The sequence below is a fragment of the Brachyistius frenatus genome, unplaced genomic scaffold, assembly GCF_029030835.1.
Source record: "Brachyistius frenatus isolate BFR_SWC_R1_liver_20210118 unplaced genomic scaffold, ASM2903083v1 Contig_85, whole genome shotgun sequence".
Lineage (NCBI taxonomy): Eukaryota > Metazoa > Chordata > Actinopteri > Embiotocidae > Brachyistius > Brachyistius frenatus.
Genome location: NW_027210684.1, coordinates 381277 through 395166, shown reverse-complemented (window position 1 = coordinate 395166; position 13890 = coordinate 381277). Strand labels below are relative to the sequence as shown.

General features: G+C 41.3%; 1 protein-coding gene across 1 annotated transcript; it reads left to right on the top strand.

Annotated features, from left to right (window-relative positions):
• Window positions 1–797: 797 nt before the first annotated feature.
• On the top strand, window positions 798–13082 carry ankrd33bb (ankyrin repeat domain 33Bb). The gene is made up of 5 exons (XM_069709828.1): window positions 798–1289; window positions 5745–5874; window positions 10059–10199; window positions 10499–10662; window positions 10769–13082. The coding sequence occupies exons 1-5, from the start codon at window positions 798–800 to the stop codon at window positions 11423–11425; spliced, it is 1584 nt and encodes a 527-aa protein (XP_069565929.1). The 3' UTR covers window positions 11426–13082.
• The last annotated feature ends 808 nt before the right edge of the window (window positions 13083–13890 follow it).

The following is a 13890-nucleotide window of genomic DNA, read 5'->3' as shown; positions in this document are numbered from 1 at the left end:
ACAGAACGGCGAGAGCCGGAGAGAGAGAGAGACTAAATGGATTATCATGCAACAGTTCAACACAGTCTCTTCTTATCCCATTGCCAGCCATAATCAAAGGAAGCCCGGTGTTCCTCATCTGGGAAACACAGGATTAATTGCTCAGTGTTGTCAGTTTGGAACCAAGGCGGCTTTTCTTCCGAGGAGGGGAACTTCAGCTTCAACTTCTCATCGTGACATCAAGAATGTGAGAAATCAAGCTGCCTGTTGTGTTTGTACTGCAGTGAACAAAAAATGTGACGGAAGGGGCTGTCGGTGCCGAAGAGTCACGTGGAAACGGGCGGTGGCTTTTCTGCATTTCAAAACTCATGGATACTCGTGGAACTCTTGGACAGACTCTATTTATTTGAAAATACAATTTTGACCCTCACTAAATGAGGAAAGTTGTGATACTTTTTGGACTCTTTTTTTTGTCACTTCACGGGTCCAGAGTGACTACCTCTAATGATGCCAATGATCAAAGCTCTCATGACGTCATCTTGTGAATTTCTGGCCGACTCAAGAAGATTTATTTAGCAATGACGGAGGATTGGCGGCAAGTACAATGATCTCATGTCTCCACGGTTAACCTCTGATGACTCTTGTCCTTCGGTAAATCTGACAGAAACCGATAAAAGTCAAGTACCTGGCAAGATTCAATCTTCTGATGGGTAGAACGATATTGCGGAGGGCCGGTGGACATAAACTGCAGGTACTCTGAGAGTTGTCCTGGCACCCCACAATCATTTTAAAGTGTGTGGGGTCAGAGGGGGATTTAAATGGTGTTGATTACAGAGGAACAAGGTGGTTCAAAGGTTACAGAGAATGGAGTGGCCAAAGGAGTCGGACTCACCGAGGTTAAGAGTAGTACCAATAAAGTTGCTATGGATACACCTTCCATGTCCATCACCAATACTGATGAAGATGAGAATGAGTGTGAGGTGTCTGGAGAGGACGAGGATAAGGAAACTGAAGTTGATTTCACGCGAAACTATTGGGAGGACGAGGACGATATCTACCAGGAATTTGAGGAGTTGGACTTCGAGGCCCTGCCGGATCGCTCGGACACACAGAGCATCATCTCAGATGACTCCTTCTATCCTCCAGACAATTCAGTCACCACCGTCTTCTCCCGCTCACTGAGCCCCGTCAGCCCTGAGCCCATCTCCTTCTTCAAGGCCTGCTGCAACAACAACACCATCATTGTCAAGATTATGATCAGACAAGGAGTGACGGAGGAGGAAGTGAAGGAGACGGACCGAAACAGAACAGTAGGTGTCAAGGTTTTTTTTTGTGTTTTTTTTTTTGGATCCAGTTCTTAGTCAGCAAAATACAATATTTCATTAAGCTTTGATGCTTGTGAATCTTTTATCAAACATTTAATCTTTCCTCATTTCTTGTTTGTCGAAAGCATCAATGTTGAAAACAGGCAGGAATTGTTAGCAGGCTGCTTATTAATAGTCAGTGCAGATCATTGCTTTCTCCACTACAAACTTTTCAAAACTTTATTTGCAAATAATGTAAAATTCGAGTCGTGTATTTGAGAGGACTTGTTAAGTGGCTTTGATACTTGATCTGATTTTGATAAGAGCTATCAAACCCTAACTCTAGAAATCACTTCATATGTTGCGGTCAGGTCAGCCGAGTCTGATAAAGCTTCTTGAAATCACCGAGCCACTGTCGATGCAGTCCTGAAGGAGGATTCGGAGCAGTTGGTTAAGCCTCCGGTGACAGATGGGGAATGTAAACTGCAGAGTGACAGTGTCAAGAAGCAGCTTGTTACCAGGGCTCAGCTTTTAGAGGGCTCACAAACAACACTGACCTTCCCACTAAATAAGAGCGAGCCCACTGTATGCTTACAGAGCTGGAACGGACAGAAGAGGATTGTCCTGGAGTACTGTGATAGTGACGTCCTTTGGTTCCTAGGGTTGATGTAGCGTAAGTATGCTACCATTAAGGGCAGTTAAGTCATTAGACTGATGACGTTATCTTTTCAGAAGCTAGGTTTGACACTGAGCACTGAAACTAAGGGCGTAGTTATTTGATGTGCCCTCTGTTTGAAAAATTCAGACCACCCGACTGCCCTCTGAATGTGACGTCTCTGGGGGGGAACTGTTTATGGATTCAGAAGACCGAATCACCCCACTCACTGTTGGTTCAGAAACAAACCTAAGCACAAAAAAACCCGATATATATGACCACAAACTGGATGTCTTCTCTAATATTTGTTGTATTAGAACCAGACTGGCCTCCTGAATGTGCAGCAGTAACCTTATATCTTTTTTTAGTTTTGGTGTGGTGTGAACTGCTGTGTGCCCTTTTTATGAACACAAACTTGTGTTCCTGCCTGTAAAATGAGTTTGTCTGCACTCCCAATATGGATATGGACCACTGTCATTGGCGTTTGGTCATATTTACAGTGTGTGACTGCAGATTGTCTGCAGCTCCTTACTCACCCGTGGCTCATGTATCCCGTTACATTTAGTCACAATTTTGTGTAATATTTGGTGGCGAATTTAGGGCTGCAACAATTAGTTGTTTGATCATTTAGTTGATTGTCAGAAAATTAATCAGTAATTATTGATAATTCTAATTAGTCATTAGTCCTTTAAAATGCCATTATTATTATTATTATTATTATTATTATTATTATTATTATTATTATCAGCAGCTTTTACGTTCCTAAATGTGAAGATTTGAGTCTTTTCTTCAGTATTTGACTCTCTTTGGGCTTTGGACTGTTGAGAAATATTTTAAGATGATCCTTTGTGATGCAGGAAATTACAATGGGCATTTTTCATTGTGTTTATCATTTCATAAACAAAACCACTAACAGAGAAAATGATCAGCAATGGTTAATTAATAGTACAAATAATGACAAGTTGCAGTCACACCGATTGTTTAAAATTCATGACATTACCAATGTTGGGCGATGTTAATTATCCTCGTGACCTGCCTTGAATTCAAGTTCTAGTCCAGCAGTAAGTGTCTGTAGGCAAGCTAATGAATTAACAAAATAAACATGTTCTCTCATTTTGCCGAGTGGTGTAAACAAGATGAATTCTATGCATTCAATTATTATCCTTTCAGTCATTGTAGTCTTACTCACGTTGCTGAGTGCTTGCAGTATTCACTTCCTTGCCCGTCAGCGACATCATTTCCGAGTACTGGGCTTGAAGTTGATGCTACTAGTGATGCCATGAAAATAATAGTGAACTGCAAAAAAAGCAAACTGTAAAAACGACCGGCTGAATTAACAACATGCCACGTCAAACGCACGCCTTCTAAAATCAATCCAAATCAATGTCGAGTTGATGCCGCGGCCTACTGCAGTAAATAAAGGACATAGGCATGTTCTTCAAAGTTCTTTAGGGTGCTCTCAAAATTGCAGTGTGAAACTAAAACGAACCAGATCAAATGTACACACCGGAACACAAACATGAACCTTGTTCCAGACTTTTAGTTGTGAAAACTCCCTAAAAATGTTTTCAGCTTTTGAAAAAGCAGCATGCAATCATGTATTATTGTCATACCACAATTGGGAAGACTGATGTGAAGAAAAAAAATGTTGATATCCTAACTGGAGACAAACTTTGTCGAACAAATTCATTGTAGCTGGAGGTATTATAGTCTAGCTAGCTACATTGTACCGCAGGTAATAAAAACAATGATGACTGATTTATTTTCAAGCTGTCCAAATACAGTATGTATCTGTGAGATTTGAAACAAAAGGAAACAAAAGCACTCTTCTATTACAATCAATTTCGATCTTAAGCCTCAATTCTTCTATTACCCTGTTGTGTCCAATGAGACCAGACGGGAACAACGCCGAGTTGTAGCCCATTTTAATTGTGGGATGGCTGGTAGGTAGTCAGTGCAAGTCTGATAATGAGAGATCATGAGACGTGCGTTACAGTATTTACTAAAGTAATGACAGTTTAAGAAACACATTTTTAGGTGATAACTCACCAACAATCTGCTAAATGAAGGTAGTAGATAGGACGGGAACCCCTGAAACCTTGACAGAACCATTTCAGTTTTATTCATATAGTGCCAAATTACATTATAAGTCATCTCAGGGCACGTAAACATAGTTTAGTCCTTACAACCAAAAGTCCCACATGAGCGACAGCTGGGAGGAAAAACAGCCAACAGAACCAGGCTCAAAGCTGCGCCGCCATCTGCCTCGATGAGGTGGGGTGAGCTAAGGTGACTGATGTAAACTTTAGTTGATGTTCCAAAGGGAAGGACGGCAGCAACACAACGATATTTAAAGAACCAGGACTGACTGGTTCGAAGAGATCGATGAGAAAGATAATTGAATTAGTAGTGTGACAGTGAAAAGTACATGTTCACTGAAGGAATGGAGATGAAACGTGAGAGAAATCAGGCATGAGCTAAATGACTATTGGAAATAAATCACAAACCACTAAATGACAAAACCATGAACACACATCTACACAACAGAAAACCTTTAGACATGTGGTTGCAAGCAAAGTTCAAGTGTTATCATACTAATTTCAAAGAGAAAACCTTCAATGCACAGACTAACTACACGAGATAAAGATTGTAAAGTAGAAGTATTTTGGTGTCAGAGTTGCACCTGTATGTACACTGTCTTTCTATGAAATGGAGGAACGTTACAGAGCGAGCTGGAGCTGTAAACTGAGGGTTTGCTTATAAACTGTGGTGTCTGATATCAATATGTTATCTGGAGCACAATGATGATATCCAACCACTCCGTCTTTGCTTTTACGCCTGGCATGCCCCTCGGTATTTGAATGAGTTGGGCAGGTCAAGGGAAGGGAAACCATGTTGTGAAGGAGTTGTGTGGGAGAACAGGGATTGTTTCTGTTGGGCTTGCACAGAGTGTCACAGTTGGATAACCTTTAATCTTGCGTGGGAGATTTTTTTTTTTCTCCTGCTCTAACATTTACACCTGGGTAAGATCCAATCACAATGCAAGCCAGACCACTTGCAGATGCAGTCCAGCTGATCCGGTGGCATTTGGATGACAAAGTGCTCTGCCTGCATTAATACAGATGCCTCGTGGTCCAGATAATGTATCCAGATGTGACTGTCTGACAAACTCTGTTGTTTGACTCTCTGGACTTTCCGTTCAGCAGTTGTCATACTGTTGTCATAACTGATCACTAAAAGATTTAATTATTGTCTCTACAAATTGTCTCAAACTTTAAAATAAGATGCAGTTCATTTGGATATAGGCGCTGTCCTTAGACAGTGAGTGATGTCTTGAGTCCTCAATAGACCTGCATTTATTTTCACTTTCTATATAATACTCATCCAGCAGTGTGCCACTCTTACTCCTCTGAACCACTAATGAACACTTTGTTAACTGGTTTTGTTTGTTGTATTTTTTTTCTATAAATTCCCTTTTAAATCAGAACAAATCAGTCAGCAGCAACTGGAAAGTTTAGTGCTTGTTAAGTGACGTCTCTCCAGCTGGAAACTCTGGTTTAGACTTAGTTAACAGTTAATTACCTATCTCTAGCTTTCTGTTACACGCTGTAATGAAGCAGCTTTTTAATTTGCTTTTAGGAAGGCTGACCGGTCAGTAGGCTATAATTACTTTGAGATGAGAATCACTGCAATTATTTTGCCCTGTGGAGAAATATTTTTATGAATGCAATAATAAAGAAGAAAAATCAACCACTGACAAAGAGAAGATAGAAAGAACCTCAAGTGTTCTTGTTTTTGTGTTTCAGTCCGGCCTCATCATGGCGTGTTACCATGGCTACATGGACGTGGTTATCGCCTTATCTCAGTGCCCGTACCTGGATGTTAACTGGCAGGACAACGAGGGAAACACCGCTCTTATTACTGCAGCACAAGCAGGTAAACACACCCCAGGCCTTTGAACGGATTTAATTGAAAACATCTTTTGTTATAATTATCATAAACGATTGAAACAGTGATTGACGGTTGTTAGCACTGGTATTTGTTCTCACTCACTCTCTTGATACTAATACTGACTAAATAAAAAGGTGTAAAAAAAAAAATCAAATTGGGAGTTTTATGAGAGGTTATATGCCTCGGCTGTTTCCTCTGTGTCTGGGCCATCTAATTAGAAGAATAATTGAAAACAGCTGTGTGGGTGTACAGGCCTTATTCATGATTTTAATAAATACTTATTATCACTTAGATTTTAAATGCAAAGCCACATACATTTTGCCATGATATTGTTCATGTTATTATGAGATGCTAATACTCCAAATTATACCAGACCATCTCTTAACATATGATTTTATATAAATGCTATGCTATATTGAAATATGTTCTTCCATGTTCCTATGTTATTCCAATAAATACTTTTATCATTATACAATGTTTTGTATACATCTATACATATATATTGTCAAGGAGTGATGGCTTAAGACAACATTGTTGTTTACTTAACAATGGTTGGTTTATATGTTATGGTGAAATAATGTTAATTTGTATTTATGTTAATAATTTGATCATTTATTGTTTATAGTCTGTGACTGAATGTCTATAAAACGATAACAGCAAACCAATCAAAGAAACCTCAAAAAGTTGTTTTTAGTTTTAATGAGAGAAGTCAATATGTGGTGAAAGACGCTAAGAATGATGATACATACATTTTGCAAATCATTTCATGTGGCAGCAATACACTGCTTTTTGTTCTCTAGTACAGAAACAAGCATTTACAGTAATAAGAAATACCTGACTTTTGCAACACTGAGGGGTTTTACTGTTGCAGCTGTTCAGGGACTTCTGAGACCAGTCACTTCAGTAATATATATAAATGTAATAGCTAGTCCACGGTGCAAAATGAATTTGTTTCACAATGGCTCCAAAACTGTGAGATGCCAACATTTGACACGGGTTTGTTGAAGAAGGAAGTCATGTGACAGAGTAGGAAGCGTGGCAGTGATGGATCGAACAAAGACATTCCATCCAGGAGTGTTCCAGTCAGTGACAAAGTCTATACTGATTTATTTTAAGTAGCGTAAGTACGTTTAGTGGTTTAGCGTATTTAGGGCCTGATTTCCCCCAAAATTTACACAATATTTTGCACCCATTTTTGCGGGGGATTTAGGGTACTAAGACCTGATTTACTAAAGTTTTGCACGAGTAAAATCACCTGCAAACTCCACACCACCCGCAAAAAAATGTCCAAGCAGATTTACTGACGACGTGCCGTGATGATTGCGTCTTTCAAATGTGCATTTTAACGCACGTTGTCCATTTTGCGTGTTTGCCTGCATGCATATGTAATATTGGGCGTTTCTACCTGAAGTTGAAAAACACTGGGAGGGAAACCTGCAAATACATAAATGTAGCAGCCGCAACGATATTTACTAAACCTGAAAGTAGAAACAGGAGAAGTGATTGAGTGTTTATTTTAGTACGACTGAAAGGAACGTGTTAATCAGATGCGCACATCTGGAGAGACGGCTGCTCTTATTGGTGAGAAGGAGACGCAGAGAAACTAAAGAATACGTAGAGAACGTGGTTTTACACCCGTGGAAACATTTTTGATGTCAGAGGCATAAATTATTCAGACATGTCGTTTATCCAGCGAAGACATTTCTGAGTTATTGAATGAACTGAATGATGATTTAAAACCAACAACACGGAGGAGCCAGGAAATACCAGCAAAGTCAAAACTTCCTCCGACTCAGCATCGTCCTGCCTCTGGGTCGTTCCAGCGTGTCTCTGCTTGGATATCCCACCAGTCCCGTTATTCAGGTGTGTTCTCACAGGTCCTGAATGTGTCCCGCAGAATTCACAGGTAGCTTCATAAGGTTCACGAGCACTCGCGAGGCACTGAATGAAAGCAAGTCACCTGCGGGACACATTCAGCACCTGTGAGTCGGTTACAATAATATAGTTTCTGTATTAGCTTTTTTGGTGACTCTAAATATGTCATCAATTATTCAGACTGGCTGTGGTGGATTGGCTCCACAGCCAGTCTGACTAACAACTGTGGTAGCTAAGGACAGCTGTAATGCAAAGGATGCAAAGGATTATTGTTAGTAAAATGCAATAATGATGATATCGAGAGCTTTTGGATTCAATCGTTGGAAATATGGTAACTTTGAGGATGTTATTGACTTAATAGATGGTCAACTGACACTTGAAGCAGGTGCAGTTCACTTCATAGAGGAGAAAGCCTGTTGTGCTGTCCTGTCTCGCTCTCTAGAAACTTATCTCGTACTTGTGAATTAATTAAAACGTGGGCACAAGATAGAAAATTATGGCCTCGATGTAGCATCTCGTAGCCTCCATTTAGTCATTTTTAGTATTTTTTTTCTCTCTCGATGGCCGGAGTGGCCACGGGGCTCCGTAGAAATGTAACTTTACTTAAGTATTTTTACATTACTTATGTAAGTAACGCACGTACTTTAACGCAAACGGTGATCTTTTCCTGAACCTACGTGGTTTTGGTGTCTAAACCTAACATACTGTAAGCGTATATATAAGACACAAGCAGGTCTCGTTTGACAGTCACGTGATTCAGAAGCAGGCCAACAGAAACGAATAGGCAGCGAAAAAAATAGACATCTCACAATTTTTGGGCTGTTGCTGTGAAACTAATACGTTTTGCAGTTTGGACCAATGTAGCTACTAACATGGAGACAGGGTTGAACCAGTAGCTTATTCTTATCTGCAGACATTACTGGGTCAGTCTGCTGACTTTGTGACACTTCTCTACTTTCACACTGCAGTGAAGCAGGAGACAGGACTGTTATTTTCTGCTTGTAAACTTGCTCCATTCACTGGTAAAGTCCCATCTGTCAGAAAATTAGGCAGAGCCATTATTGGTTAGACTTTTTTTCTCTTATATTAACAGCTATTATCTGATCGGTCTTTATTTTCCACACTACTTTTGATCCTTAATGTACAGTCGTAGAAATGTCACTGTGTCGAACAGATTCAAAGGCTTTGATAATGGGTCCAAATTAAAGCTCATGGCATATTATGAGGTCTGGTGCTTCCATTTGCAAGAATCCCTGTTATTTGCTGGCGTTAGAAAGTGCCATCAGAAGTAATTTCATAGTGATGCAGCCACATGTATCAGACATGGCACCCCGGGCCTCTCATCTGCTAACGATGATGAATGGCTGAGCGTGGCCTGTGATGAATAGCTCCAGACCGCTCTTCATTTTCTGCTTCATTAAAAGAAGTATCGATCCCCCTTTCATGAGAAAACACTCTGCAACCCCTCGGGGGAAACGGGTGACCGAGACCGTGAGTCCACAGCACTGCAGCAGACTGCAAGATCAGAAAAGACTTTACTAAAAAAAACTCTTCACTGAAGGTAGAAAGTGTCTAGACGGAGTTTGGGAGTTCGAGAGATGTACGCCGAGGTCGACTTCCTGTAAAAACTCAGCATTGTGCTCACTGCAAGGGATTTCAGGAGATTGTTTACTATTTTATTAGCTTGGATTTCGACAGTATTTACTCAGTCAGGAAGTCGGGTTGTGAATGGGGTTTTTTTCTGAATAGTGAAATGCTGCAATTTGACTTTGACTCCCATCATCAACAGTAAAGTGAACTGTGGACATGTGTTGACATGAATAGAAGTTTTGTGCATGTATATTTAACCTGTGCTCTTGAATTAATAATTTCAAAAAATCGAAACAAAATGCATTAAACTCATATGAGTCATTCAAAATAGATTATCCAAGGTCTGACAACATACATTTTTCACTATAATAGACTATCCATACAGCTTATGTGTGAACTGGCAGAACTTGGCAACTATTTCTGTAACTTTCAATGTGTGTGAACGGAAAAGAACAACTGTAAAGAATATGATAACCTACAGAAGTGAATTGCATTAAAGAAACAACAATTTTTTAGATGTTAAGATGTCAATATAAAACGTACTGATAATACAGGAGTTTGCATATTCTGAGATTTTGGGCTCCTTTTTTCCTTAGCAAAACATTTTTTTTTTTTTTTTTTTAATGAAGACAAGCACTGAGATGTTTCAGAGAAGAAGCTGAACTGGAGAAACAGAAGCCCTCGTAACTTGTGTGTTTCTGCAGGTCACGTGTTCATCTCCAACTATCTGCTGAACTACTTCCCTGGTCTGGACATCGAGAGGAGGAACTGTCACGGTTTCACTGCTTTGATGAAAGCCGCCATGCAGGGCCGGGCTGAATGTGTCAGAGTGCTCATGCTGGCAGGTACGTACAACATAACAGTCGGAGACGCTTACATCGAGGTTGTCCCTGACAGTGGAAAAACAGGAAGCCGGATTTCTATCCCGGCATCTGTGCGTCATACAACACGTCTGCACCGTTACAGACATAAAGAAATTATGCTGCCCTTAAATCAACAGGACCCATTCTAGACAAATATATTTTGAAGGAGAACTTTTACTTTTCTGCTGCTACACATTGAATTATTGTAAAAATATAAAGCAGATCAGTGCACACTCTTAGTCCCAGACTTTCCCTCCCTCTACATGTCCTGGTGCTTCCAGGAAGTGACATCCAGGCTCGGGACTATGGCCGCAGGATGACACCCAGGGAGTGGGCTCTCTTCACTGGGCGATACGAGACGGCCGACCTGATGTATCGGCTCATGTCGAAGCCCTGTGCTGAGCAGTTCTGTGACACCTTCTCTCTGGAGTGGCCCATGTTGGAGGTAAATACATTGCTGTTGAATTCAGTCCTACAATCAAATGCACCAGATCGTGCTTTTTTAAAGTTTCCAGATTTTCCCTTAAACTATAATGTTTGATCTCCTCCAGGAGCTGGTGGCCCAGGCCAAAGAGCCAAAGTCCTGCTGGAGGCATTTGTTCAACTCGCTGTCCTGCTGCCCTTATAGGTTTTACATCAACAGCAAGGTAAACCCTGTGGATGACGGGGTTTTCGACCAGATGGTCCGGATCACCACCAGTCTCTCCAGTCCGTTCATCGCCACAGCTTGCCACACGGTGAGCCCGGGCAGCCCGCCGTGCGTCGGGAAGCGTCGTCAAGCAGTACAGGAGATCCTGAGGAGGCAACGATTAGCCGAACTGAAGCGCCTGGGTCCGGACAGGCTCAACAACTACAAGAGATTTTTCCAGAACTCGCGGGTCCTCCTCATCCCTAAGGTGAAGGATCGGAGGGCCAGCCTCCAACCTCAGCTGCTCCGAGACGTGGCTGCGATGTCAACGGTGGCCATTAGACGAGCCAGTCTCCTGCCTCTCAATATGCTGAGGCGAAGCAGTGTGCGGCCGGGCATAGTGGTGCCTAAGGTGAGGCTCTGCAAGGCCCCGGCTCCAAACTTTGTCCCGGAAAAATTCAAAAGTTCCAGTGACCACAACCGGCTCCCGATCCCCAGGTGGGATTACAGGATGAAGAAAACAGAGAAGAAGCAGGAGGAGGAGAGACAAAGACTGCTACCTCTGGTAAGAAGGAGGTGAGGGCAAGGTGAAAAGACAAAGTAGGACATGACCTGCTACAAAGAGCTTCAGTGTCCTGATAAAAATCCCTCACATGGCTTTACTACACAGTGTTGTAATTCTACTGAAGAACTGAACCCGTCATTTTAACTAGAACTGCTCGTTTTCATATTGTTTTGTTGAGATTGTTGACAGTCTTTGATTTGTTGCCTTGTTTCTACTTGAATACACACACTTCCTTTGTCAGGTGTACTATGTGATGCAATGCGGGAGATATGAGAGCACGGAAAAATATCTACATACAGTGGTGCTTGAAAGTTTGTGAGGTTGTCCCATCTGTGAAACACGGTAGTGGTAGTATCATGATTTGGGCCTGTTTTTTGGGGGATGTGGGCCAGGACGGCTAACTATCACTAATGGAACGATGAATCCTGGATCATATGAGGCAATTTTAAAGGAAAATGTGAGGAGAGCTGTCCATTAATTGAATCTCAAGAGAAAGTCATGAAGTCAGACAACAACTCTAAGCACGAGTTAAAGTAAATAAGGAAGTATAAGATTTTTTGTCACATTTCTTGAACTGGGTTCTCTTTATCTACTTGTAGGGCTTGTTTGAAAGTCTGATGATGTTTTAGGTCATACAGGACTCAGAAATGTAGACAATTCTGAAGGGGTCACAAACTTTCAAGCACCACCGAGTACGTCTGCAGTTCTTGTTTGGATACTGACGAAATCTATTTGTCCGTGTTGGCAGCTTTTATTATGTATTATGATTCATTCTGTGGCATAAAGAATTCAGGTGTTAGTTTACTTTGCTTCCGAACTTCAAAGAAACCATGCACGAAGTACAGATCGGATAACTCATTTAAATGTACCAAGTGAAGTTTTCAACCACTTGTAAAGTTACGGGGCACTTAGTCCCTGTTATGTTTGTATCATGTACACGGACAAGGACACACATGGGCAGAAAGATGCACAGTCCAGATTTTGGTGCATGGAAAGAATGCAGGTAGAAACACTGCTATAGTTTTGGCGTGCTGAGAAGTCCGTGACGAAAGAATCAACTCAGGTGAAACAGGAGAAGTGGAGATACACACAAGACAAAAAATATCAAGAGAGCAGAAATAGAGCTTAAAAAGTCAGAAAGACTCAGTCGCAGGATGGAGAGAAGAGCTCAGACACGGCGAAGAATGGCGGCTGGCTGCTGGAGCAGATTGCAGCAGGAAAGGAGCGCCGAGCACACAGGAGGAAGCCAAGAAGCCATTTTAAACCGATACATAGTACAACAGGTATTTTCAGTGATGGGTTGAGCTCATGAGCGTTGTCTGACAGCTGAGCTGAGGAGCCAGCTCACATAGGCTTTGTAAGGGCTTTAAGTAGAATCTGAAAGGCAGAGCCAAAAATAAACAGCTTACAACTACGTAGACTGTGACTTGTTGACTTAAAATAATCACGAGATCGTCGACTGCCAGGCACTGTATGTATCTCCTGCTCCGTGAGGAGATGTACAAAGGCCGTCATCAGCAGTTCCTGTCTGACACCATCCATTTTGGGATTTTGCACTGAGGTGGCAGCAATGAATAATAATACAAATCCATTGAATATGTCCCTATGTAATGTCAATGAGGAAAAAAGTATCAAATATGGTACTTTTAGAATAAAAGTTGGGTTGGTTGGAGTTATATATAATTGGTGGTGGATTGGATCATTTAAAGGGATGCACCCCCCCCCCCCCCCACACACACACACATCGCAGAGCGTCCTTTCCGCTGATCCAAACGTAGCACCAGCCACGTGTAAGACATGTACACGTGGAGTTTCCCTCTAGTGGCAACCACTGAGAATTGCAGCAAAACTGTTGAAGCCTCCATGTTTGATTTGTTGCCTTTTTTCTACTTGAACTCACACACTTCCTTTGTGAGGTGTAAGGTGTGTCGCAATGGTGGAGTTACAATACTGGTGTTTGTGAACCCTTTATCCAGTTGGTGAAACACGGTGGTGGTAGCATCATGGTTTTGGCCTGTTTTTGCTGAATCTGGGCCAGGATGGCTTACTATTGGTAAAGCTCCCCACCATAAGTGTTTGAAGATTTAGTATGTAAAACTACATACTTTGAATGAGAATTGTGTCTGATCAGGGTTTTTCAGAAAGAAAAATACAGTTACTTAGAAAGAAATTCATCAAATGAAACATCATCTTGCACTGAAACTAAATTCTTTATCTATGGATATGCTAACATGTTTTATTTAAGTCTCCATATTTCACCTTGACAAAACACCTGAGTTTATGTTTTCCTCAGTGAGCTCAGAAACATTCCAGTTTCAGCAGGATAATCTGAGGACAGTCTCAGAGCGGGACTTTGAGTTATGATCTTGAAAGGCTAATAGATTAGTACAGAGACCCAGAAAGAAATTAAATAAATAAATGATATTTGTAAGTCTGTGTGTGAGCTGTTCACTGCAGATTTATTACAGTCATTTACTGCT